Source organism: Misgurnus anguillicaudatus, chromosome 25, assembly GCF_027580225.2.
Source record: "Misgurnus anguillicaudatus chromosome 25, ASM2758022v2, whole genome shotgun sequence".
NCBI classification, from domain to species: Eukaryota; Metazoa; Chordata; class Actinopteri; order Cypriniformes; family Cobitidae; genus Misgurnus; species Misgurnus anguillicaudatus.
The window spans coordinates 9,271,254-9,298,338 of NC_073361.2; the positions used below are offsets into that span (position 1 = coordinate 9,271,254).

The 27,085-nt window shown below is 35.2% G+C and overlaps 2 protein-coding genes across 7 annotated transcripts in view; one reads left to right on the forward strand and one right to left on the reverse strand.

The window, feature by feature from the left end:
* Positions 1 to 14,788, forward strand: part of adarb2 (adenosine deaminase RNA specific B2 (inactive)) — a 227,658-nt gene extending 212,870 nt beyond the window's left edge. The window contains exons 9-10 of one of the 2 annotated variants that reach the window (XM_055181760.2): positions 5,640 to 5,821; positions 10,801 to 14,788. In XM_055181760.2, coding sequence (XP_055037735.2) covers positions 5,640 to 5,821; positions 10,801 to 10,977 — 359 coding nt within the window. In that variant the 3' untranslated portion in view covers positions 10,978 to 14,788. Of the gene's footprint in view, positions 1 to 5,639; positions 6,496 to 10,800 lie in introns of those variants that run through there. The other variant, XM_073863752.1, reaches the window with a different exon arrangement.
* Positions 14,789 to 21,576: 6,788 nt separating this feature from the next.
* Positions 21,577 to 27,085, reverse strand: part of wdr37 (WD repeat domain 37) — a 40,512-nt gene continuing 35,003 nt past the window's right edge. For all 5 annotated transcript variants that reach the window (XM_073864077.1, XM_073864076.1, XM_073864074.1 and 2 more), the window contains 3 exons: positions 26,768 to 26,902; positions 26,011 to 26,125; positions 21,577 to 23,268 (listed from right to left, as the gene is read on the reverse strand). In XM_073864077.1, the coding sequence (XP_073720178.1) occupies positions 23,137 to 23,268; positions 26,011 to 26,125; positions 26,768 to 26,902 (382 nt within the window). In that variant the 3' untranslated portion in view covers positions 21,577 to 23,136. The remainder of the gene's footprint in view (positions 23,269 to 26,010; positions 26,126 to 26,767; positions 26,903 to 27,085) is intronic.

Sequence of the window (27,085 nt, forward strand, 5' to 3'; positions counted from 1 at the left end):
CGTTTCAGCAGTAACAACATAAACAAGCGGCTGCACGTAACTTCCGGTAAAATCCGCTAAGAATAAATAACAAAAAAGTCCTTTAAACATAGTTTATTTATATAACAAGCAAAAAAACAACACATAGATTACCTAGGAAACCAAAACATTTGTTATTTTCTAAGAGGCATTTGTTCAAGAGATCAGTTTAGCAACTAGTCAGACCTTAAAAAAAACGAAACCGGAAGTAAGGTTAGGATCCAGACGTGTATCACGTGCGTCCGATGAAACCGTCTATACCGCTCAAACAAAAATATTCAACATGATCTCACAACGTTCCGTGGGATAGTTGCTAATTTTTTCATGGCATTCTCACGGATCTCCGTATTTTTCTGTGGCCCTGCCACGGACTTTCTTTTCCGTGGCATTCTCACGGATTGGTTACTCAACTGCTTTTTCCTATTTTCAAACCATTGTCGCTTCGGTCTAGGGTTAGATTTGGTGTTTGCGTTAGTAAGTCACTTTAAGTATTGGTTTATACTATTTGGTGTTGGGGTTAGAGTTGGGTTTGGGTAGGGAAAAATAGGAAAATAGGATAAAACAGTTGAGTAACCAATCTGTGAGAATGCCACCCGAAAAGAAAGTCCGAAAAATGCGGAGATCCGTGAGAATGCCACGGAAAAATGAGCACAAAATTCTGTGACTATGCCAGAGAAATTCGTGAGATCAGGTTGAAAATATTGCAGTTTTGCTATTCCACTTAATGTCACTAGAGCTACACAAAATACACACTTAGCAAGCAAGAGTTTCTTTGTCAAAATTTTAAAGGCATTGGTGTTAAGCTGATCGAGAGGTTGCCAAGTTGGCTATGCTTGTTCATCAAATTGACCAGTACCAAACTGGCCTTAAACAGTATAAATCAGACTCAAAACATTTATTCTGACTCTCTTATATGTTATAGTTGTTACCTAAATAATAAGAGAAACGTTGCCTACACTGTCAGAAAAAAGCTGTACCTTTTTTGCCACTGGGTTGCTATCCTAAGGTATCCTGGTATCCCCCCCTTACATTTAACTGGTACAAAATTGTTCAAAGGTACACAATGAGTCATTATAATATTGTACCCCAAAAGGTACAACATTTCAATGTGTTGTATAATAAAGATACAAAAATGTAAATTTACCCCAGTGACAGAAATGGTAGTACCTTTTTTCTGAGTGTTTATATCCAATAACTAAAAAATTCAATCCTCACCTGTGCTGTAGTAGACATTACCTTAAGCACATTACACATTACCTTTATTATTTATTACGGGACAGACAGACCGCACTATTGGATCCACCCATCCTCCAAATCAATCTCATCAAATAGCTTATCACTGCCACTGAAGAGAACGAGCAGCTTTCACTCTTCCTCTCTCGCCCAATGGACCGTACGTCTCAGGCACGGCCCGTTTCACCACCATTGATGAGCTTCTTTCTTTGTGTGGACTCTCTTGTTTGGGGAAAATGGACTGGTTATTTTAAGCACTGCCATCATAAAGGGCCGCAGAGTTTCCGAGACGCAGTCGAGATCTCTTATCATAGGGGAAGCAAATGACCCCTTCAGTCAGGAAGCTAAAGCGAGGCTGTCCTTTAAAACACGGGTCATACCTGCACTTAATGTTTGGACGCTTCGGCATAGCACTTATGTATAATACAAAATGTCACTGTTAGCAGGTAGCAATAGCCGTTTTAGAAATACAGCAATCAAATTTAGTGGCGTCTTGCATGAGATGCTCTGCATGATGGCAGAGATATAAAACGTGAAAAGATATAAATGTGAAGGTAATTTTGCTAAATAAGGTTGTATTTTGTTACATAAATACTAAATTGAAGCTACGGACAACAGTGATTTTAAAAATAATAGTCTTTGTTTGGTCGGTTAACAGAGAAAAATATTAACTCTTTCCCCGCCAGCCAGCGCCAGCATTTTTTATGATTTTCACAAAAGTTTAATGCCTTCCAGGAAATGTTCTTCTTTTAATATACATACAATATATAAAAATTAAAGAATAGTAATAATACCGCCCTTGCGATTCAGAATCGATATCAGACAGGTATTGTAGTATGTATCGCAAAATATCGTTCCCCCCTATGAAGAATGTGACTGGCCGAGCCTGGTTGAGTTTGAAAAAATAAAATGGCAGCCAAGGAAGCAACTGGAGCACAAATTTAATGTAAATAGAGTTAGATTTTCACTTTTACACTTTTTACACATTTTGCTATTGAGAAATTAGTATTGTATTTTTAAATATGCGATTTATATTTTAAACAGAATTCCATTACGTTGCCTATGAAGTCTGTCCGAATTCGTTCTTGGAGCCGCCGTCATGCCTCCGAAGTCATTGCCTCATGAGGCAGCTGCCTAGGCTTTCGGGCACAGCCCCAGTTTCAGTTATCAATCCGATCAAGTGATTACATGTCATTTTGAGCAGATTATTTTTAATCGGTTTGGCTCTTTTTATTCCGAATGAGGTATTTACATGGAGCATTTTCATTCCGATTGAACATTTAAAACCAATTACAATTGTCCAGGTAAACAAATGTTGCTAGTCACTGACCGTGTGCATGCAGCTTAAAGAGACACTCCACTTTTTTGGAAAATATGCTCATTTTCCAGCTCCACTAGAGTTAAGGGCTCGTTATAGTTGTGCGTAAGTCCTATGGTGTAGCCGCGACGGGGTAGGTTCCACGTCGGTTTTCATTTATACTTTTACGTCGACGTGCAAACACACCCGCAGACTGCTGATAGGCAATACCACATAGAACTGACATACTGTTAAAATTTTTGCGACGTGCACGTCAGGCTACGCAGAGCTACGCACAGGCTATGGATAACCTATGGTGTAGCTACGCCGTAGAGCTAACGCACGACCATAAATTGGGCTTTAAGCATCTGTTTTTTGCCATTTTGGAATCCATTAAACTGATCTCCGGGTCTGGCGCTAGCATTTTTAGCATAGCTTAGCATAATCCATTGAATCTGACTAGACCATTAGCGTCCCGCTAAAAAATAACCAAAGAGTTTCAATATTTTTCCTGTAGTTACATTGTGTACTAGACCGACAGAAAATTAAAAATTGCGATTTTCTAGACAGATATGGCTAATATAGTAACTCTTTGGTTATTTTTAGTGCAATGCTAATAATCTAATCAGATTCAATGGATTATGCTAAACTATGCTAAAAGTGGTAGGGGTTGACCCGGAGATCAGCTGAATGGATTCCAAAAAGGTAAAAATCAAGTGTTTAACTTTAGGGAAGCTGGAAAATTAGCATATTAAAAAAAATATATGGAGTGTCCCTTTTAGGGGGTGTGCACACCAAAACTGTTACGCCCACGGCCAGTACATGTTTTCAATTGTTTCCAATAAAAGCTCTGCGTTTTTCAAATAAGCCAGCAGCTAGCGGGTTTCTTCCGCGCTGAAAACCGGCGCCCGACGGTTTTTTCGCGCTCAGCGCTAAGTGCCGAGAGTTGAAAAATATTCAACTTTGGGTAAAAAGCTCCACTCGTCAATGTCAGTTTTCACGCCGCCGTCCAATCCCAGTGGAGGAGGGGCGGGACAAATATCACAGCAACCAACCGTCTCACAGCTGACGTATCAGAGCTACCAAAGCGCTTAGCTGAAGAAAGCTTGCACTCAGTTGATAAACAGCTGGCATTCGGCGTTGTCCAGGCGTTTTCAGCCATGTTTAAAAATGTTGGTGTGCAAAAACCCTAAGGGTTCTCATTTATAAAGCGTGCATACAGACAGATTTCATCATAAAGCGTGTATACCCAAAAATCAGGTTTTTGGAAATATAATCCATTCTTGCTGCTTGAAAAAGGTTTAAACATTAAAAAGTGCTCTTTTATATGACAATAATCGTTTAAAGGTGGAGATCTGAAACTGATCAGCCGCGCACAAGTTCAAGATCATTTATAAATTTCACATCTGAAAGAAAGGGGTACACGCGTTTTCTGCACATACGTTCAGTTTATGAATCACACGTACGCATTTTTAATAAATTATCGTAAGATCAAATGTAGGCAGCATTTTATAAATAATACCCAAGGTGTCTTAGCTCACACACTTTACACATTAGCAAAACGTTAATAAAAAAGATACAAAACATTACAAGCTAGCACCTAGCAACAGACATATTTAAAACCCAGCAATCACGTTTAGTGGTGTCTTGAGTAAAATAATTGCAATGACGTATAGACAACAACACCGAGAATGACAGTAAATAATTAAAACTGCTTGCAGGAAAATAAAAATGAAATGCTCTGTTACCGACACAAAGGGATAAACTGGAGGAAGAGTATAACAATTTAATAAAGAGAGAGAAAATGGTATGAGAGGGCTCTTGGCATTATAACAAAAAAAGAAATGTTATTAAAGCAGACAATCTATTACCTGTTTGAAGCCATTAAGAGAGAATCTGAGATTAAAGACACAAAAAGATTAAATTCTGCTATCATTATTTCAAACTTGGATGTGATTTTATTTTACATATTCCAGAATGTCCAAAGTATAGCTATTAGCATTCACACCAACACCCAAACAGCCATTTGAATTCAAAAGGATTTTGATTGGCTGTCAATGGATATCACTTTGAAATTCTCTTAAATTTTGGAAGATTTGTTCAGTCATTTTGGAACTCAAATATGAGCACTCCGAAGGTTTTTGCAATATTTAATCTTAAAACGGAGACTAAATTATAAAATATTTTATATTTATGCATTCCCTACTGAAAAATCCAGCTTAGACCAGCATAAGCTTGGTTTTAGCTGGTGTTTTGGTCACTATTTAAGCTGGTCTAGCTGGACCTAGCTGGTAATGCTGGAAGAACAGCTGGCCCACCAGCTTGACCAGCTTTGGCAGGCTGGAAGGACCAGCTTAGACCAGCTTATGCTGGTCTTTGCTGGATTTTTCAGTAGGGTTTGGCGCTTTTACCCAAGACGACTTATAAGGTATACATTTTATCAGTATGTGTGGTTCTTGGGAATCAAACCCAAAACTTTGGGCTTCCAACTTGATGCTCCACTAGCTGAGCTACACTGTCAAAAATAAAGGTACGAAGCTGTCACTGGGGCAGTACCCTTTAAAAAAGGTCCCAATATGTACCATTTAGGTACAAATATGTACCTTTAAAGGTACATTTTGGCAGTTCAAAGTACTAATATGCCCTCTTTGGGTACAAAGGTGTACCTTTTTGAAAGGGTACTGTCCCAGTGACAACTTTTGTACCTTTATTTCTGAGAGTGTACAGGAACAAATTTATGGTTGACCATGTCTTTTAAACTAAATTTTGGTTTCTTTTTAACCCAAATCTGGGTAAATATTGGCCAGAACTTGTTCCAAATGGAATGCCTTTGCAATGCAGACATGAAAATGCCTTGATACTTTAAGACTGAAAGAATGGCGTGTTAATTGGTGTAGCCGAGCGGCAATGATTGAGGAGCCCAAGAGATTCTTTGTGGTTGGAACCAGTGTTTACTGCGAAGATAGCACAGACGACACTCGCCTGCTAATGAAACACTTCAGCAATCACATGTTTAATAGAACCTCCCTTGAGTGCTTTTCTTCTTTTGCTTTCCTTCACCGATTCTCTTTGTTTTTTCCATGTGCTGTAGGCCTAAGCAGCAGTGACTGCAGACAGCAGGGGAAGTCCGCATGTTACAGTGTCAACTGGACATCAGGTGATGCCCAAATGGAGGTGCTCAACGCATCTACCGGAAAGAGGAGGGATTCTGGAGCCCCATCCAGACTTTGCAAACATGCGCTTTTTGCACGGTGGATCAGACTCTATAGGAAGGTGAGCACGGAAGAGTGTTTTTAATTAACATTGCATGCTTCGGCATCCTACATTTATTAAGCGAATAGTTCACCTAAAAATGAAAAAGTTACTTCAAACAATTCAAGGTGTAATATCATAGCTCTTTTCAGCTTTGTAATGGCATTGGATGGTGCCCCATTTTTTAAAGCTCCAAAAAGTGCATCCATCTATCAAAAACGAATCCACACATTTATTAAAGCTCACATAACACACACTGTTTCTGAATTTCTGATGTTAATCTGGAGTACCTATAGAGTAGTATGACATCCTTTATATCTCTGAAGAGTCTTTAGTTTAATCAGATTTATAAAAGAAAGATTAGCTTTACCGAATCTTTCCGATAACGTACGAAAAAATGAAGAAGGAGGAGTTACTACCGCGGGAGGAGCGAGTACGAGCCATGCAACACTATACAACACTGTTTAACTTATGATTCACTACATGTTCGTGTCATTTATATAATATGCATGCACCTATTTCCAACATAAGACAGAAATCTTACTTATCGCATGCAACTCATGACCCGGTTGGGACTTTTCAGTGAAATCCAGCATCAAACACACACGCAAAATTCCGCTGCTGATAATAAACTATATCCATTGTTTTCATATGGCTCCTTACATCCAAAAACACATTTCTTCTTTTGTGCCATTGTTGAGATTTGAAATTAAACAAAGCTGTCGCGTGATGTGATGTTTGTAAGTTCTAGCGTCTCCCACTGATTGACGGGTGGGCGGGGTTTTCTGAGGGAAGTGCCCATATAAAAAAGTGATACGTATAGAAACCCCTGAAAAAACTTTCCTAAACTTGTACGAACCCTGGCGAAGTGCATTCGGCACAGAAATACTCTATAACATGCCCAACTGCGTTTTTTGACACTTTGCCTACGTTTAGCATGAGGAAACAACTCTATAACCGTGTTAATAAGTAAGAATGCATGAAATGCATGTCTTCTGAAGTGAAGCAATGTGTTTTTGTAATGTTGCCTTCCTCCTGACCTAAACTCTCTCGTAAACACGACCATAGTTTATAAAGTTTGAAATATGTTATCACTTCACTTGAGAAGACATTTCAAAACATTTTAACTGTATAGATTAGTTCTTGATGGGAAAATAGGACACTATCCAATACCATTATAAAGCTGTAAAGAGACATTATTTAGTATAACTCCGACTGTGTTTGGCTGAAAGAGAAAAAGTAATATTCAATTCAATTTTATTTATATAGCGCTTTTCACAATTGTTAATTGTTTCAAAGCAGCTTTACATGAATAAATGTAGGGAAAAACATGGATAATATAAGAAGACAACAGCGGCTAAGAATAAACCGTACAAGCGAGCATAGTAATAATGTAATGTATACAGTAAAGTGCTAAAGTTAAGCCAATGTTGGCTGACTCTCCCGGGGAGAAACCCCCCCTAGGAGAAAAACCCTGTGGGAAAACTCCTAGGAGGATAAAAACCCTTGAGAGAGATTAATATATATTTATATATATATATATAAACACAATAGGGATAGGAAACGGGTAAGCAGATTAAACTGGTTCAGCCGGTGGTCGTTGGTCGCGTATTGGTGGGCATCACATTGAAGGACAGCCAGTAGATCAGTGGTGTGATGACTATCACAGCAGCAAGAACTGGGTCTGTTTGTCTCATTGTCCTCGGAGTCGAGACAGGGAGAGAAAAACAGAATCCTATTAGGATAGGGGCCGTTCGCATGTAATGCAAGTGTCATACAGTATTGTGGTTTAAAATCCGCTCCATTCCAGACAGGCTACCTATTGCGGCATAAGTATATTACCCAGATGAGTTATGTGAATGCTTTGTTCTGGACAAACTAGCTATTGCGGGATAGGTACATTTACTTGACATTTTATGTGAACGCTTTGTTAAAGAAGAATGTCTTAAGCTTAGATGTAAAGTGATCTGCAAAATTTAAGTAATATACACCTAGGATGCTTAAAGGGACACACATTTTTTTTTTGAAAATATGCTCATTTTCCAGCTCTCCTTAACTCTAGGGAAGCTGGAAAATGAGCATATTTTCAAAAAAGTGGTGTGTCCCTTTAAGTAAAATATGACCTAATTTTCATTTTGGGGTGAACTATTCCTTTAAGCAACTTTGGCCTAAAACAAAACTCATCTGAACACATCTTGGTTTCACATAAAAATGAGAATAAAAAAACAACACCTAAATTCATGCCAAATAGGAGCTAAAGCAAGAATTTCTGAAGTAATTCCCAAAATAATGCATATAAAGAATGCATTCACATTCATGTAGAGTACTTGACTATGTCATAATGTCATATTATGCAACCTATTCCTACTATATGTGCAGTATGCAATGATTTTTTTATGTCCAATATGACTAATGATAAGGAAGTAATACTATTAATACCTATTAAAACTATTACATTAATACACCAATAATAATACCTATGATTTTCATGTCCATCTTGACTTTATGCCCTTCACCAAATTAAGCATGCAGCATAGGGAGGTCATGTGGCAACAATTCAGTGTAAATCGTTTATTTCATACTACACTTATAGTATTTCATAGCCTTGAAGTCAATGAATTGAAGAGTATGACTTGCAATCTTTTAATGATCAGCTCCGATCCTGTGGCATTTTTTCAGGTCGAAACTAGTTGATAATGAAGCATTTATTAGGAGATGGAAAAGCGTAGGGCAAAATTAGGTCCACATCATGTAAATGTATGGAAGAGATGCCGACTGCCGTACCAAATGCTGGCAGTTAAAGTCTAATGACTGTGGAAATGGTAATCATCTTGAAAAGCACTTGAGCGGCTTCCCATGGCAAACTCTCAGCGCACGCAGTCAGGGATGCAGGAGCGCGAGCACTAATCTCCAAAGTAACTTTTCTTTTCTCTGAGCCCCTCCGTTCGACGCATCCCTTCTTTTTTTTGGTGTGTGCGAGTGTGCGACAAAGAAATGCACAAAAGCACGGAGAATGTTCAATTGCTTGTGAAATTTAAATGGAGAGATTACACAGCTGCTCAAACGCCACGTTTTTGCCGGCTCATTCGTTTTGTTTTGCTCTCTCACCATATCTTTCTTTTGTCTCTCGTCCCATCTTTCCCCATTTTTTCTTTCTTTCTTAAATTTTCATTCTTTCTTTTTGTTTTATGTTTGATTCTTTTTTGTTTGTCATTCTTTCTGGTTTGTTTCTTTTTGTTTGTCTTTTTTGTTTGTTTGTCATCATTTGTTTTCTCTGGTTTGTTTGTTTCTTTTTTGTTTATCATTTCTTCTGGTTTGTTTGTTTGTTTCTTTTTTGTCAATTCTTTCTGATTTGTTTGTTTCTTTTTGTTTGTCATTGTTTTCTCTGGTTTTTGTTTGTTTATTTATTTTTTTGTCATTTCTTCTGATTTGTTTGTTTATTTTTTTGTTTGTCATTTCTTCTCGTTTGTTTTTTTTTTTTTGTTTGTCTTTTTGTTTGTTTGTCTTCATGTTTTCTCTAGTTTGTTTGTTTCTTTTTATCTATCTTTTTGTTTGTTTGTCATCATTTGTTTTCTCTGGTTTGTTTGTTTCTTTTTTGTTTATCATTTCTTCTGGTTTGTTTTTTTGTTTGTTTCTTTTTTGTCATTCTTTCTGATTTGTTTGTTTCTTTTTGTTTGTCATTGTTTTCTCTGGTTTTTGTTTGTTTATTTATTTTTTTGTCATTTCTTCTGATTTGTTTGTTTATTTTTTTGTTTGTCATTTCTTCTTGTTTGTTTGTTTATTTTGTTTCTTTTTGTTTGTCTTTTTGTTTGTTTGGCTTCATGTTTTCTCTAGTTTGTTTGTTTCTTTTTATCTATCTTTTTGTTTGTGTGTCATCATTTGTTTTCTCTTGTTTCTTTTTGGTTTATCTTTTTGTTTGTTTGTCATCATTTGTTTTCTCTGGTCTGTTTGTTTGTTTGTTTGTTTGTTTGTTTGTTTTTGCCATTTCTTCTCGTTTGTTTGTTTCTTTTTGTTTGTCATTTCTTCTCGTTTGTTTGTTTCTTTTTTGTTTGTCTTTTTTGTTTGTTTGTCATCATGTTTTTCTTTAGTTTGTTTGTTTCTTTTTTGTTTGTCTTTTTTGTTTGTTTGTCATCATGTTTTTCTTTAGTTTGTTTGTTTCTTTTTTGTTTATCTTTTTGTTTGTTTGTCATCATGTTTTCTCTAGCTTGTTTGCTTCTTTTTTGTTTGTTTGTCATCATGTTTTCTCTAGTTTGTTTGTTTCTTTTTATCTATCTTTTTGTTTGTGTGTCATCATTTGTTTTCTCTTGTTTCTTTTTGGTTTATCTTTTTGTTTGTTTGTCATCATTTGTTTTTTGCCATTTCTTCTCGTTTGTTTGTTTATTTTTGTTTGTCATTTCTTCTCGTTTGTTTGTTTCTTTTTTGTTTGTCTTTTTGTTTGTTTGTCATCATGTTTTCTCTAGTTTGTTTGTTTCTTTTTTGTTTATCTTTTTGTTTGTCATTATTTGTTTTCTCTAGTTTGTTGTTTCTTTTTTATTCATTTTTTTTGTTTGTTTGTCATCATGTTTTCTCTAGTTTGTTTGTTTCTTTTTTGTTTATCTTTTTGTTTGTTTGTCATCATGTTTTCTCTTGATTGCTTCTTTTTTGTTTGTTTGTCATCATGTTTTCTCTAGTTTGTTTGTTTCTCTTTTGTTTCTCTTTTTGTTTGTTTTTCATTATTTGTTTTCTCTAGTTTTTTATCTATCTTTTTGTTTGTTTGTCATCATGTTTTCTCTAGCTTGTTTGCTTCTTTTTTGTTTGTTTGTCATCATTTGTTTTCTCTGGTTTGTTTGTTTCTTTTTTGCTGTTTTCCTTTTTACATTTTTTTCTTTAACACTTTGCCACTTTCACCTTCTTTATTTCTTTTGCTGTTTGTTTGTTTGTTTGTTTATCTTTGTTATTTAAAAAAATAGATTTAACACTTTCTTTCAACTCCTTAATGTTTGTTTTCTTTCTCCGTATAGCTGGTGGTTGGTGGAGCTCCTCAGAGTGACACGTCGCTTTTATACTGTGAAGCAAAGCAGGCGGCTGGCACTTACCAGACTGTGAAGCTGCAGTGGTTGAAGGGTCTACAAGAAGCAGGACTAGGGACCTGGGTCAGGAAACCACCTGAGCAGGAAAACTTCACTATGACTGTATGAGTGTGAAAGCCTGACCTGATATCATCCCATCACCACTAAAACCACCCACACCCTCCACCAACCAGCTACAACCAGAGCCCTTTCTCATCCAGTCAACAACGTCCCACTGCCAGAAATACTTCACGGGAAGATGATGAAGGTGTTGTCAATATAGTAAACCTAAAATGGATGGAACGTCCTAGGATCAATAAAGATTATCAACAGCATTTGTGACATATTGTTGATCACCACAAAAATTGACTTTGTCCCTCAGGTTATTCTTCATTGTTAAGTAATATATTGTGGTAAAAATAAAACTGGTATGAAAGCGGGTACGGAAAGTTTAAAAGCAGAAATGTGATACTCACAATATTTTTATTAAATTACACCTGAATTATACATACAACATATGAGATAGGACTACTTTTCTAGATGAACGAACTTATAGTTATGCCAATAACTGTTAACTATTACCTAAAGGTATTACCCATTACACTGTAAAAAAACGTTATTGTAGTTATGCAGCTGTTTGCCAGTAACTTACTGTAGATTTAAATGTATGTTGTTGACTGGCAGCGGTTTGTTCAAAGTTAAATAAATATTAAACATAAACAAGTCTTTGTCTTTACAGGGTAAAACTAAAATGCAAAGCATTCTGGGAACAAAAATACTCATCAACCTTTTTCTGTTTTTTTTCTTGTTCCCAGAATGCTTTGCATGGGGCTGTTATTTTATAGTTTTATTCTGTAAAGGTAAAGTTAATGTTTATTTAACTTTAAACAAACTGTTGCAGGTAAATAAAGTGAATTTAAATCTACAGTAAGTTACTGTCATTTCTACAGACATTTTTAACAGTGTAGGTCAAATCCCATTCTGGGGCCTCATTTATAAAGCGTGCGTACGCAAAGATTTGATCTTAGACCGTGTGTACGCTCAAATCCACTCCAACGCTCAGATTTATAAAACACGTCTTTGACGTGGAAAAGTACTTACCTCCATGTCAGGTTCCGACTTGACGTACGCACGTTTCCTTGTGGCAATATTGCAGGTAGGGATATTCTGAACTTTTATAACGCCATCATGCCGTTTCCACGTCGTCATCTGTATTAGACCTTAGATCGGGACCAAAAAACCAAGCCCGACCCTACTGAAGCCCGGCCGGACACATTAACTGGTATTATGAGCCCGAGCTCAAATTAAACCCGACAATGTTTTAATAGTGTGCAGTGATGTTCTCAACTACAATTCAGAGTTGTTTGAACTTCAGAAATCTGTTCAGAATTATCTTAATGAACTAATGCAACAAGGACGAAGCATGTAAACTGCGATGTTTGTTTATTCAATGGAGACGTAAAAAACGCGTGCATGCAATAATGATGCACACAGAAAATAGAAGAATAAACTATAGAGAAGGTCTACTACTCTAAAATAATTTAACAAGGTTTTAGAATATATTTTAAACAAAATATGTTGGCCTATTTTGATATTTTAAAATGTAGGGCTATTCATATGCAAAAATGCATCCATAGGTTCAGAAAAAGATTTTCTAGTTCGTCATCTTTTCAAAAAAAATAAAAAATAAATATAGCAAAATTGTTTTGTGGTGTTTAACGCACATGTTAATGTTACAGAACATGTGCTTTATTAAATAAAAGTAAAAACTATCAAATTCAATGATTAAAAGGACGTGAAAGGAACTAAATTTTAAAGGCTCGATGTAGCCTAGGACATGCGACATTTAAGAGTGGTGGTTATTTCAAAAATTTATAAAAATTATTCCCATGCATCGATTTTAATGTTAAATATCTGTAAATAAAAAAATGAATCCATATGGAATATATTCCAACAGTTTAGGATACGATCTATGAATTTTAAAGTCGAAAAATCTCTTATTTTTACACCACCGCACCAAAACTTTAAAGACACAAATATTACGTATACGTGTAAAACTATATTTAAACGAAACCCGTGAATTGAAAGGTCCGCTAATTGAAAGGCCTTAACTCGAGTGATGTCAATAAAGTTTCCATGTTAGAATTTAGAAATATTGAAAAATTAACCTCTTATGGAACGGCTGAAATTCCACAAGACGTTGCACAATTAACATGACATCCGAATATTTCATTATAAATCATGAATGAAAAGTGAGATTCGAACGAATGTCCGTTAGTGAACTAATTGTATACACTATTTATATCGTAATTCGGTCAGAAACGTCAAGATTATAAGATGAACAAATCATTTTGGATTAAAAGGCTTGGATATTCCATTTCCTTGGACTTTTGGGGATTTATGAACAATTTGTTTTGGACAATTTCACCGAAGCGGATAAAGGGAAGATTTTGAAGGCAAGTAAATATCCTTGGCACCGCCCGGTTCAGGTAACTAACAACTAGATTACAGTTTTATGAAATCATATTATGCTTTGTGTGTGTGCTTAATGGAATTCCTAAAGTCTAAGCTTTACAACGATGTGCCGCATGACCGTATATTTTGAAGATTTAATGCTTCAAAGTTACAATGACGTAATGCAGCCTCACGTGCAAGGGAGGGGGTGTACCGTGTACAGCACAGTGTTCCTTATCAGGTTAAAGGTGCAGTGTGTAAATTTTTGCGACATCTAGTGGTGAGGTTACAAATTGCTGCCAACGGCTCAGTTTACTGCTCACCCCTCACTTTTGAAACACATAAAGAAGCTACGGTAGCCACCACCAAACAAACATGTCATCATCAGAGGAAAACGTTTTTCCCGTTGAGAGGTTATGTAGAAACATGGCGGCCCAAAATGGCGACTTCCATGTAAGGGGACCCTTGTTGTATGCAGATAAAAACATCTCATTCTAAGGTAATAAACACATAACGGTTCATTATGAAAGGTCTTTATACACCCCTAATGATATAGTTTTGTATATAATTTTGCATTTCTGTCAAGAGATCCTTCTAAAAATTACACACTGCACCTTTATCTCTTTCACCGCCAGCGTTTTTTAAAAAAGTTGCCAGCCAGCGCCAGCGTTTTTCATGATTTTCACCAAAGTTTAATGCCTTCCAGAAAATGTTCTTCTTTAAATATATAAACATACAATATACCAAATGAAGGAACAGACCCTCGGCTTTCAAAAAAAAAAAAAAAAGTTTCATCCTACCTTCAGTAGTTCGTTTGTAATCAGCTTTTGAATATGGGTAGGTTTCTGCAAAAACACCACATTTTGAGCAAATAGCTGAGATAATTCCATTTTTGTGACGGACTTTTCATAGAGATCCCATTCAGAGCGATCTTTAAAACAGACCCGGACATGCAGCCGCTTGCCATAGGGCAATACTTCCGGGTTTAAAAAGTTGCCACCTGGTGGATATTAGCGGTATTGCGGAAACACAGAAAATCTCGTCATTGGCGGGGAAGCGTTTTCTCTTAATTGACGAGATATCTCGTCAATGGCGGTGAAAGAGTTAAGCAAACGACAACAAAGATGTTTTTTTGACCACTTGGCATTGTAGCAGTCAGAGAATTTGGCCTTTGATAATTGAATATTTATATGCTAATGAATAAATTAGGGGCGTTTACAAGACGGAGTTCTTGAAATTGTGCGCTGCTGAATGCTCTTAGATCATTTCTGATTTATAAACTGCACATCTGGAAAAGTGCGTACGCTCCTTTTCTCTGAATTACAAGTACGATCATTTCAGAAACGGTCTTAGATGAAATATAGGATAGTCCCTACGTCACACTTTTATAAATGAGGCCCCTGGTATCATTGTGCATCTCATGAAATCTTTTAGGATAGGTATTGTGATCATGACACCAAAATATCAAGATGAGATATAGATCAGTAAGCAGCTCTCAAACCATCATGTATCTTAACATCTTGTAGCTATATTTTGAAATCAGTATGCATTTATGCCAACTCCTAATTTTTTGACACAATTTTGTAAACTATTGAAGCCAGAGTACGGTTCATCACTCCAAATTAAAACGCATCACAATAACGTCACCAGAGACCTCACGTAAGTTGGGTCACGCATTTGAAACAGGGACGATTTTCCTCAAGATTGTCACTTTCTCTTCACATTTGTCAGGTATCCTTTACCTGCCATTCAAACGTGTACATGTTAACCTCGCCAAAGTGAAAGGCAGGTGCCGTCTTGTCATTATCTACCCGTTTCCGGATGGCCTGCCCCTGAAGAGCTCCGACACGCTGTCCAATTAGAGGTCCTGTCACAGTGATGCGTCCCCAGTTTTCCTCCCTCTCCTTTCTCCTTTGGTTCATCCGTACGATTCTCTAAAATGAGGTGAAAAGGAGAAAAACAGTGTAGGTTTGACATTGTAAAGACAGGTTAATTCAGTCCCATTTTGGGTGTGCAGGCTGAAGGTAATGGTTTCAAGCTAATGTAAATGGTGCCATTACGACACCCCGGGTCTTTCAAGCCCACTTGCTGTTTTTTGAGTCGGTACAGCTTGCTGCTTTAATACCTCGATCCACGCTCCCGTTCACAGGTGATGTGCCATTTCTCTGCGGGCTTTCTTTTGTGTGTCAGAGCTGTATCTTTACACAGCGGTTCAAAGCAGAGACTTGCGTGAAAAGAAAAGGGAAAAGTCGACGGTTTGATGTAGACACAAAAGAAAATAGAGTTTAATACCAGCTTTAAGAGTTCAAATAGAGATCATAAGTAAAACCGAGCACATCCCCGACCCTTTGCCTTTGAAAGGCATGCCAGTTTGCCCGATGTTTAACCAATTAGTCTATTATTATGTTATAGATTTATGCTTTTGTTTGGTTAAGTATACATCAAAATTTTCTGTCTTAGATTATCACTTGTTTCTTGTGTACTAAAAACATCACCCTTGATTATATTTTAATTGACTGAAACGTTTATCATTTTAATTGATTCATTTGCATAATGTTTGTTACAGTGTGAGATCACGCTGCTTTGATATACCATAACTCCTTTGTAGTGTACATTTTCATTTGCTTTCAGCATATATTTTCGTAGCCACTTTGTCATTTCTTGACAACATGTCATGTAAACACGTTTAACAAACAGTTCGAGATGTTACAGGGGCATCTAGTGGTGATAAGATGTATTTGTATTCTCATGTCTTCCCTACTTAATGTGCATCTCTTCACTGTTCAATATCTGTACATCCCAAATGTGATAAACTTCTTGTCTACCGAAATACAATATTATTAGAAAGATTTTAAGAGTGCAAACATTTGATCAAGCATTTGCTGTCCTTCTCTTCTAAATCTCCTACACAGTCCTCTACAGATTGAAAATGTCAATAGTAGACATTTTTAGTTCATAATCTGCTAGTTTATAAGTGCACGTGTTTATGTACCACTCTTTTATACTTGGTAAAACACAGTGTTTGGAATAGGTCAATCGGATGTTTTGGAAATATTTATTTTATTTCTCTTAAGCTTTTTTTATCATAACCCCCTGACAAACGTGTTGCATTAAGTACTTCAGCTGTAAGGCATGACTGAATGGCAATATTGTAATAATGACTGTACATTTTGTAAAAATTTGTAAAATGACTGAAGACTAAAAGAAAAACTATAAGAGCTCTCAATAAAGTGTACATTTAAATCCACAAGCATATGCTGCTAAGGTCAGTTTCACCTTAAAAGTGAATGTTTATGTGAATAAAACCAAAAACAGTTACTGTGGTTTACTTTGCTTATATTCATTTTGAAAACATTATATTAAATATTTACGATTAATGGGGAAAAACATAAAACATTTTGGGTTGCTTTCCTGGACAGGGTTTAGATTAATCCATTAATCGTGATTAATCTATTGCAGAATAAAGGTTTTTGTTTTGATCACATATTTGTGTTATGTATATATAAATATGCACACATGCATGTATTTTAAGAAAGAAAAAAGGTATTTATATATAATATTAATTAAACAATGAAAATACAAATGTATATTCACATGTTAACATTTCTTAAATATATACACTGCAAAAAAAGGATTTTGAAGAAAAAAATCTTAGTATTTTTGTCTTGTTTTCAGTAAAAATATCTAAAAAATCTGCAAATTGGATAAGCAATTGGATTTATTTCTTGAATTTAGATTTATTTGGATTTATTTCTTGAAACGTTCAAGATTTCAAGAATGGGCTTACCCCATTGGCAGATTTTTTTGCTTGTTTTATGCACAAAATCACTTAAATTTGATATTTTTTGTCTAAAAATGAGACTTATTTTCTTGGGTCGTTTTGCCCATCAAGATTTTTTTTTCTTCAAAATATTTTTTTTTTTTGCAGTGTATATATTTAAGAAATGTTAACATGTGAATATAAATTTGTATTTTCATATTGTTTAATTAATATTATATATAAATACATGTGTATATATATATATATATATATATATATTTTTTTTTTTTTTCTTCTTGAAAATCTTTTTTTTTGTACATGCATGTGTGTGTATTTACTTATACAAAGTTATTATACACAGTATATGATTATCATACAGTATATGATGTAAACAAAAACCTGTATCGCAATTAATCGTTATGCAACCCTAATCCAGCACTAGGCCTTAGTTAGGTAATTTAAGTAGTTTTTACAAACAAAACCTTACAAAAACATTACTGGTGTGCATCTTGAGACAAAACAATAACACTGATATTTGTTAAGATATGTCAGTGCAAGATGTTTTTAAATTAGGGGGGCTCAAACATGCATTTTATTCTGGGACTAGGATAAGCCCTGTTCGGGAAACTGCCCCGTAAAGTCTGATGCTTTCATATAAATGTCAGAAACAAATGGTCAAAATATGTGCCCAAGCTGTCACTGGGGCGGCACTCTTTCAAAAAGTACATGTTTGCATCTAAAGAGTTCATAAAAATATGCATTAATATCTCAAAGGTACATATCTGTATCTAATTGTGCATATTAGGACCTTTTTAAGGGGGTACATATTTTGACCATTTGTTTTTAACAGTGTAGGTTGGATTGTTTATTTATTCTTAAAACCATCCCAGCATCTATATCTATATATGAAGATTTTCGTTGCAAAACGAGATAACCACCGTTTTTTTTAATTTTTCAGAAATCTAGTTTTTTGGTTGTGCATTCCAATTAATTTCAATTCAACTGCAGTTGGTTTGTTTTGATTTAAACCTTCATAACTTAAAAAATACAGCTAAGTAGCACCATAAAACAAAATAATAACATGATAATAAACATGTTTTGACAAAAATGTTAAAAAATGGATTTATCTCGTTTTGCTATGAAACTCTTCATATTTATGGCGAGCGCTGGTTAATCCACACAAGTTATATCATTACATTATTACATCAAGCTATTTCAGTACATATATCTAAACATTGTTAAACTAAGATTGTTCTTGAATTATAGGGACACTCCACTTTTTATAAAATATGCTCTTTTTCCAGCTCCCCTTGAGTTAAACATTTGATTTTTACCGTTTTGGAATCCATTCAGCCGATTTCGGGGTCTGGTGGAACCACTTTTAGCATAGCTAAGCATAATCCATTGAATCTGATTAGACCATTAGCATCGCGCTAAAAATAACCAAAGAGTTTCGATATTTTTCCTATTTAAAACTAAAATGATATTACGCAGCGCCTGAAATATTAACTTTCAATAGCAGGGCACTATTTTCAGGCACTGCGTAATATCATTGCATCTCCTGCAGCCATGTTACAGCAGCAAAGTCCTTGATTATTATCCTAGCCATATCGGCCTAGAAAAGTGCAACTTTTAATTTTCTTTTGGTCTTAGTACACGACATAACTACAGAAGAGTCAAGTTTTCAATAGGAAAAATATCGAAATTCTGGTTATTTTTGAGCGCGATGCTAATGGTCTAATCAGATTCAATGGATTGTGCTAAGCTATGCTAAAAGTGCTAGCGCCAGACCCGGAGATCGGCAGTTTTTTTCCTTGTTTTAACCCTGTAAAAACCCTCGGTTTAAAATCTAATAAAGTATACCTGTACATGTTTTTTTCTCCTCAAAACCACATTTACACAACTTAAAAAGTCCTAATGTTTGACCCTGTAATGATTTTGAATGGTAGACTTTGTAAATAGGATTGCTTTCCTGGCTGCGAACTTACAAAACCTGCAAAACTGCCTTGAGGAACATGACCTTTTTTACTGGACTAAATAAATCAACAAGCACGTAAGTAAAATGCCTAAAATATTTTTTCTGTGATTAATTATGTGTCTAGATCATGCAGATTTTAAGATACAGCTGAATGTTTTGATTATATACGATTTTAATCTTATGTCAAGTCAATGTTGTAGTTTTACAACGTTGGGTTGAAGGGTAACAAAATGTACCTGTGCACCTTGCACATTACATGAATTTGCTGTTCTTCTAAACTGTTAAAAATTTACTTTTTTAATCATTTTTTGTAGCAACAAAATATAATATTGATGTTAAATGTCTATTTTGAGTTTTAATCAAAGTTTTAAGATTATTAAATAAGTTTATAGGAAATTAATCATTTATTTGAGAATTTGAAAGTATTTATGCGCCAATATTTGAAACTAAATATTCTTAGCTGGTCCTGTTATCTTGCCTGGGCTTTGTTTGCTCAAATATCTGTTTTCTGCATGACGGGCAGGTGATAATGTTTTGGAATGTGGGGTGGGGGTATAGGTGATATTAGCATTATAAATAGAGGACAAAACATTTCCTAGACAGTATTGGTGAATTCTGTGGAATGTAGAAATGTGATTGGAAGTGATTTGCATCTTGCGTCTTATCTACAATGTGGTATGATGTCATTTATATCATGTAAATTTGAAAAAAGTGACTGAGATGGGACTCTGATATAACTGATGAGGAGGAATGTGGTGATGCCTCTCAACTATAAAAGAGAAATTAAAAACTTTGTCTGTCCATATGATGATAATGTGGACATGAAGGCAACAAAACCAAGCCATTCATGAACACAGACCTTGCCCCATGACAGGTATTAAAAGGATAAAAAAGGATTTTATTAGTCTCAATACTGATATTTCTGTTATTGGCATCACTAATGATGCCATCTCCTTTCATATACCACTGGAGTACCTCCGAAGGATTGCGGCAAAAGACGTGATCAAGGCTCTGACAGATAACACCAATTAGTACAGTTTCCAAAAGAGAGAAGTTTTCATAAACAACATAATAGGATTACTATCATTGAACATGTCTGTAAACACAGTAAATACCAGTTTTCTTTCAGTTTATCTGGTTTAGTAAATACAAACTGAGCATATTTTTATAATAAATTATTTTTCATAAACATATGATTTTGTCTAATTATTATGTATTGTGTGATTATGTATATGGGGGTGATTCTCACGAAAACTTGGTTTTAAAAATGTCAAGCATGAAAATGTAAAATTGCTTAAATTTACTTTTTTTCCCACCAGACATTGAAAAACAAAGTCTGGAGTAAATGGGAACATTAATTTAAAAACTTTTACTTATCATTTAACACTTTTTGTAACATAATTTAAAAAATTAGTCCTAAAAAATCTCATTACCGCAACAGTCAGAAAACATCAACACTGACATATTTTCAAAATGGCATGACAAACCTGAAAGAACATAATTTGGAGATTCTGCACATGCATTTAAAATCAAAGTATTATGCTTCTATTAATTAAATTAACATTTAATAAGCATCTGTTGCGGTAATGATAATCAAAATGTTGTGTAAGCATTCTGACAAGACAATATTTTAAATTAACTGTAAAAAAAATGATCTTACCTGGTAGCCATCTTGAAGTAACTGGTCCATGTGCTTGGTCACTCAAAATCAAACTTTATTAAAATTCTGTATGTGTGCTTAAACTGTTCTCAAAAAGTGTTGCGGAGGATGAGAACATCAGGCATGGACACATCATTTTCCTAATTTTTCTTCATTACTATTATACATGAATATTCAGTAAATATTTTTTCTGTCATCTAAAGTAGTCTAGCAAAACATCCATTTTTTTTTTCTTAATATTTTTGTGTTAATTTGATTAAATTACAACATAACGCATGTTCAAACACAGCTTGACAAATTGCGGTAACGAAAATTTCAGCAGAAAATGAGATAAAACTTACAATTATAAATTCTTATGTTGAAATCACACATTGTGCAAGGTAGAACACAGTATTGTGTTAATTCTGATGCTTTTTAATGTTACTTTATTACACATTTTAAAGCTAAAATCATTAGTGCCGTGGTGTTTCAATGGTTTCGTGAGAATCACCCATTGATATATAGGATACTATTATTGGGCTACATAAGCAGTACACCCTGCAGAGTAACTCTTAGATGTTATTAACATTTGTTGAGACAGTGAGTATAATCACAGCAATTCTGCTACACCAAAGGCCCAATGCTGTAATATTACAACATTTCCATAAAAACTTACCAAAATGTAAAAAATGTAAAAACCCAATGATTTTTTTAGATATTTGTACTGAAAACAAGACAAAAAAATACTAAGTAAGAAAGTAATTTTTGCAGTGTAACATGCATGTTTTTGGCCTGGAGCACCTGGAGTAAACCCACGCTGACACAGAGAACTTGGGGCATGAACCGGGGGCCTGTGCACACTGTGCCGCCCCCTTTAAATGAGAACCAACAAGGATGTGACTATTGAAAAATGTCACTTTATTCTGAAGCCAGGCAGTGAATGATTTTTATTGATTCTACTTTACATTTCTAAATTGTCTTAAGCTGCAATACATAGTTTTTCCAATACAGTAAATGAGGTTACTCTTGAATAGAAGAAAAATAAGAAATGGCTCAATACCGAATACCCAACAGATTGTTATACAAGTCAGATCTACAACATTTTTACAAAACATTCTGAGTCAAATGTGTGCATGATTGTAGCTCATTGACAGTTGAGTAAAAGCCATTTATATGCCGTTTTACATACATTTCATCTCTGTCAAATACGGAGAGTCCGTTAAAATGAACATCATACAAATATTACATCATGAACATCTTTTTCGTGGAACTTACTGACCTGTTTACATGGAAAAATACGATAATAGTTTTCCACCTGCATTTCTACTCATGTAGTTTTGGTTATAATTAGTATAATCACTGCATTACTGAACTATAACAACCTAATAACAAGTCACGTAAATGACCGACAGCATCTGCAGTGATGCTTTTTTCTGTACATACATCACACAGAGTCTAATGTACATATCTGCAAACCTATCAAGGATCAGTAGCATTGAGAACGTCACCGACAACATTTGGTCCAATAATTACCGACAAATATTTCAATATTGAACACAGCTGAAAACCTCTTTATTCTTAAGTATAGCAGACTTAAAAGCCATTTCAATGAAACATCAAACATCAATTTTCAGTACTCTATAAACAGTCAAACTACTACTTACAATGTCTTTTTGTTGTTGTTTTCAAATAGGTGAAGAACAAGATTCGACAGCAATTATACAGCATTTCGCTTCACATTTGACAAAGAGCTGGATTTATCATGCAAATGCACTGCGGCGATACTGAAAGAAGCTGATTGGCCGCGTGAACGACGGTTCCAATCAGAACGTCGGGAAGGTGCGGATCCGTAAATGTGATTGCAGATTTTCTTTCACAAAGGCAGAGTGCTCTAAGGTTTCTTTTGAAGGCTCGTCTCTATACAAAGCGAAGCCGAAACCAAGAAAAAATTCTAAAATGCTATCGTAAAATAAAATGCTATCTGTACAAACTGAACACATTGCACAACAAAAACACAGCTAAAGTGTAAAATTATTTGAACGTAACAGCAACCATAGGTTTTAATAATGCCCCAATCTCTCAGAATTCACGAATGCCAGCTTGAATCATGCAAAAACAGGGTAACAAGACTTCACCACACTATATGACCTCAGAGAAGACAGCGTAGATATGCAGAAGGACTATGGTATTAAACATCAGCTGTTCTTTGAAGCCTGTTGTTGTCCGCTGATGTCGATAGCACACACACACTGTTCAAAGCATGACAGGATGACCGCGAGACAGGAGACGGCAACTGGTATGAAGCACTGAATCGTATCGTATATGAAGTAAATCTACTGCAGGTGTTGCACCAAAGCACACGTTTCAGAGGATTCAGTGGCGATTGTGCGGATGGGCTGTGCTAAGCTTGTATACGCGTGTAAAACTGTGCAAACGTGGGATGCGGGTGCCAGCCCGTCACTTATCCTGTAGCAGGGCAGGGATGTTGATGCTCCAGCCGATGGCCTGGCGGTCGAAGCCACAAGTGAAGAGATTACAGGCTTGATTTTCTTCATTCCACGCCGAGCAGCACACCATCCGACGATGACCCTGTGCAAATAATGTAAAACGTTGGGGTCAGTCACATGCAAATTTACAATTTTAGCTATGATAATAAAGACGCTATAGCTCAGTTTTAATAGTGAACATGTGAAGCTGTCTGTAAAATCCAGACTAAACTCTCTAACTCTTTGACACGACATTACTCAGATAAAGGTTATTTTTCACACAATTTTCTTTACATTAGGCAGGATAATTTTTATGGAGGACTGGGAGTGCAAAAATTATAAATAAATACATGCACAAATAAATATATAAAACAAACATAAATAAATAAATACAAAAATAAATATGCAGAGAAATATAAAAAACAAACATAAATGAGTATTGCAACTTTGATTTCTTTATTTTTGTATTAAAATATTTTTAAAACATTTATTTATTTCTGAATTTAATTATTCATTTTCATTTATTATTTTATTAATTTCCACATTTATTTATTTATTTATGTATTAATGTTTTTACATTTATTTATTTATAAATTTATTTATTTCCACATGTATTTATTTATACATTTATTTATTTTCACACATATTTATTTATACATTTCCATGTTTAATATATTAATGAGGAGGGGGCGTGTTTTTCTTCAGCCATAGCAATGGAGCACAGAGTGGCAATGCTTGTGTAGACACGTGTTCTGAGGCCACAACAGTCACATCTTTTGCTCTTACAAAATGACACGCAAGGGAAGAGCGTGGACGTGATTTTGAGTGCACTCTTGCATTACATAAGGAGTTATGACAGAGACGCTCCAAAATTTGTGAGGCATTTCATTCACTGCAGAGGCGGGGTAGGTTGGAGAGTTCGTGTTGGTTTGCTACGGATAAAACGCTTAATGCGAAACTAAACCCAGAACATTTGCCTGCTGATAGGAGGAGGTGTCCGGACGGGTCGTGTGTTGCAACTTGCACTGGTGTTTGAGGCACGTTGGAAGAGAAGACTGAGCCCACGACGGCACAGTATTTCAGGCACATGAATGATCACATCACGCGTTGTTTATACAAAATTAGCAAACGTGAATGTTAAAATGACTTTCAGTCACGTTTCAAACACAATATTCAATATGTTTGTGTGCATCAGTGAAAGTGCGTGTGGTTTTTCGCCTTATCGTGCACAATCCTCGTCGACATTAAGCTCCATCAATGATCTTTCAGCTGCATTTAGCGTTTATTAAATATGATCAGTGTACTAGATTATTTCACTTGCACACCCTATCGTGTCTCACTGTCTGTTACCTGACCTGTTAAAGATGCGGTTTCTGTAATGTGTGCAAAAATCCCGAACGGATGTTTATAACGCGATGTTCGGGGTAAAGAATATGCATGCTTATCCTGTAAATACATACAAAAACAGTGATATTAAATTACTTATACGGTGATTTTTGCCATTTCGCCCACCTCTCTCAAAATTCATTTCACTTGCACTACACTCAAAATCACGTCCACGCTCTTCCCTTGCGTGTCATTTTGTAAGAGTAAAAGATGTGACTGTTGTGGCCTCAGTACACGTGTCTACACAAGCATTGCCACTCTGTGCTCCATTGCTATGGCTGGAGAAAAACACGCCCCCTCCTCATTAACATATTAGACACAGAAATGTATAAATAAATGTGTGTGGAAATAAATAAATAAATGTATAAATAAATAAATACAAAAATAATTAAAATGTTCACATTAAAACATAAATAAATACATAAATGTGGAAATTAATAAAACAATTAATAAAAAATGTATAATTACATACAGAAATAAATAAATGTTTTCAAAATATTTTAATACAAAAATAAAAAAATCAAAGTTGCAATACTTATTTATATTTGTTTTATATATTTATTTGTACATGTATTTATTCATAATTTTTGCACTCCCAGTCCTCCATAGATTTTATGTACAAAACACAAATCTTTATTAGAGACTGGGTCATATGCGTTACATTTTGTAAGCTGGGTTGTTGCAACAATTTATCTAAAATCAAAAAGGGATGAATCCAACCTGTTGTGTTGTAATTTAACCTGTGCTGTTTAGTTTCAATCCAAAATGCTGGGTTGTTTTAACCTATCGTTAGGTCAAATACAAACATTTTCTGGGTTTATTAACCCAGTGGCTGAGTTTGTACATTTCTGACCCAACGCTGGGTTGTAAGATATTTTTTGATGCTGTACAGAAAAAAATAAATTAAAAAATACTTCATGTATGTTTTAACAGAATTGATCAGTGAAGTAATATGTAGGGCTGTCAAAATATTAATCACATTCAAAATAAAGTTTTTTTTAATAATATATGTATTTGCGCTGTGTGTAATTATATATATATATATATATATATATATATATATAACAATTATACATAAATACACATTTTCTTAAATGTATACATGTATGTGTGTATTTATATATGTAATAATTACACACAATACACACACAAAAACATTATACAAACTTTTATTTTGTATGCGATTACTCGCGATTAATCTTTTGACAGCCCTAGTAAAATGTGTAGGATGGTATACACAGTACAATAATTACTCAAAATGAAAGTCATTTATTTTTGTTTTGTACAATGTGTGTGTAAATTTCTTTGAATTGCAATGCAGTATATTATTTTTAGGCAATCCTCTAGGCTTTTGACAGAAATGCATTCAAACATACTATCTGGTGCATAAAGAGTTTGACCAATATGAAGCAAGAAAAGAGAATAAAGGCTTCTCTCTCTCTCTCTCTCTCTCATGTACCTGTCTATTGCTCCGTGGAAGGCGAGCCAGACGAACCCCATTCATGTCGAATAGCCTGACCTGTCTGTTGTCATGCGGTAGAGCAATGATTCTTTGGTTCGCTGAGACGCTTATCCTGCACAATAAACGAAACAAAAATACTGAGAAGTATACATGAATAAAAAAAGAAACCAAATATGAAATGAATCAAATTACAATCTACCATTTAGAAATATTACCCTAATACAGGGGTCGCCAAAGCACATTCTATTAACAGTCTCAATTGTAATTGTTTATTTATTACATATTTTTATATTAGCTTGTTAACATTACTAACAATACTAAAACATATCAACAAGTAAAATAAAATCAACAAATAAAACAACTAAGTTTGAGTAGACTATATCAAAAAGTAGCTCTCCAGATTGTTTTATTCATTGTGTAGCCCTTGCTCACAAAAAAGTTGGAGATATATTTTCATAGAAATTTTAGTTAGGATCTTATATTATTTGCTTTTAGATTTATATGCTTGTGGTATCAATATGCTAAAAGCTAACAATTTTACCCCTCTATAGCTCAGTGGTAGAGCATTGCATTAGCAGCGCAGAAGTTCATGGGTTCGAAGGGAACACACATACTGCCAAATGCATAAATGTAAATTTATCAAGCTGTTAAAGAAGTTATTCAACTTCGCAGAAGTTTCCACAACAAGCCGTGTGTTCAGAAACAATAAGCCTCAGGAAGCCGTTCTTACACCTCGCTAACCTGCTACTCTTACCTATTAACAGCCGAGTCGGTGCGGATGGTAGCAATCGGAGATCTCATGTTCTTCAGGTCCCACACCTTGACGGTGCGATCGTCACTTCCAGACACCACGTTGTCCCCCACAGTGAAAACGGCTGACGTCACAGTGCTGAAAAAAATAATGGTCTGTCAATAAAGAGACACAACTTTAATCTCCTGTGCTGCAATCACAAAAAACACCTTCAACAAACTAAACAGCAAAGAACTATGTGTAAAAACGAACACGCGTTGTTATGTGGTACTAGAAATAATGGTGTTTGAGGTAGAGGTCTTCCCGGGTCCACTTAGATCC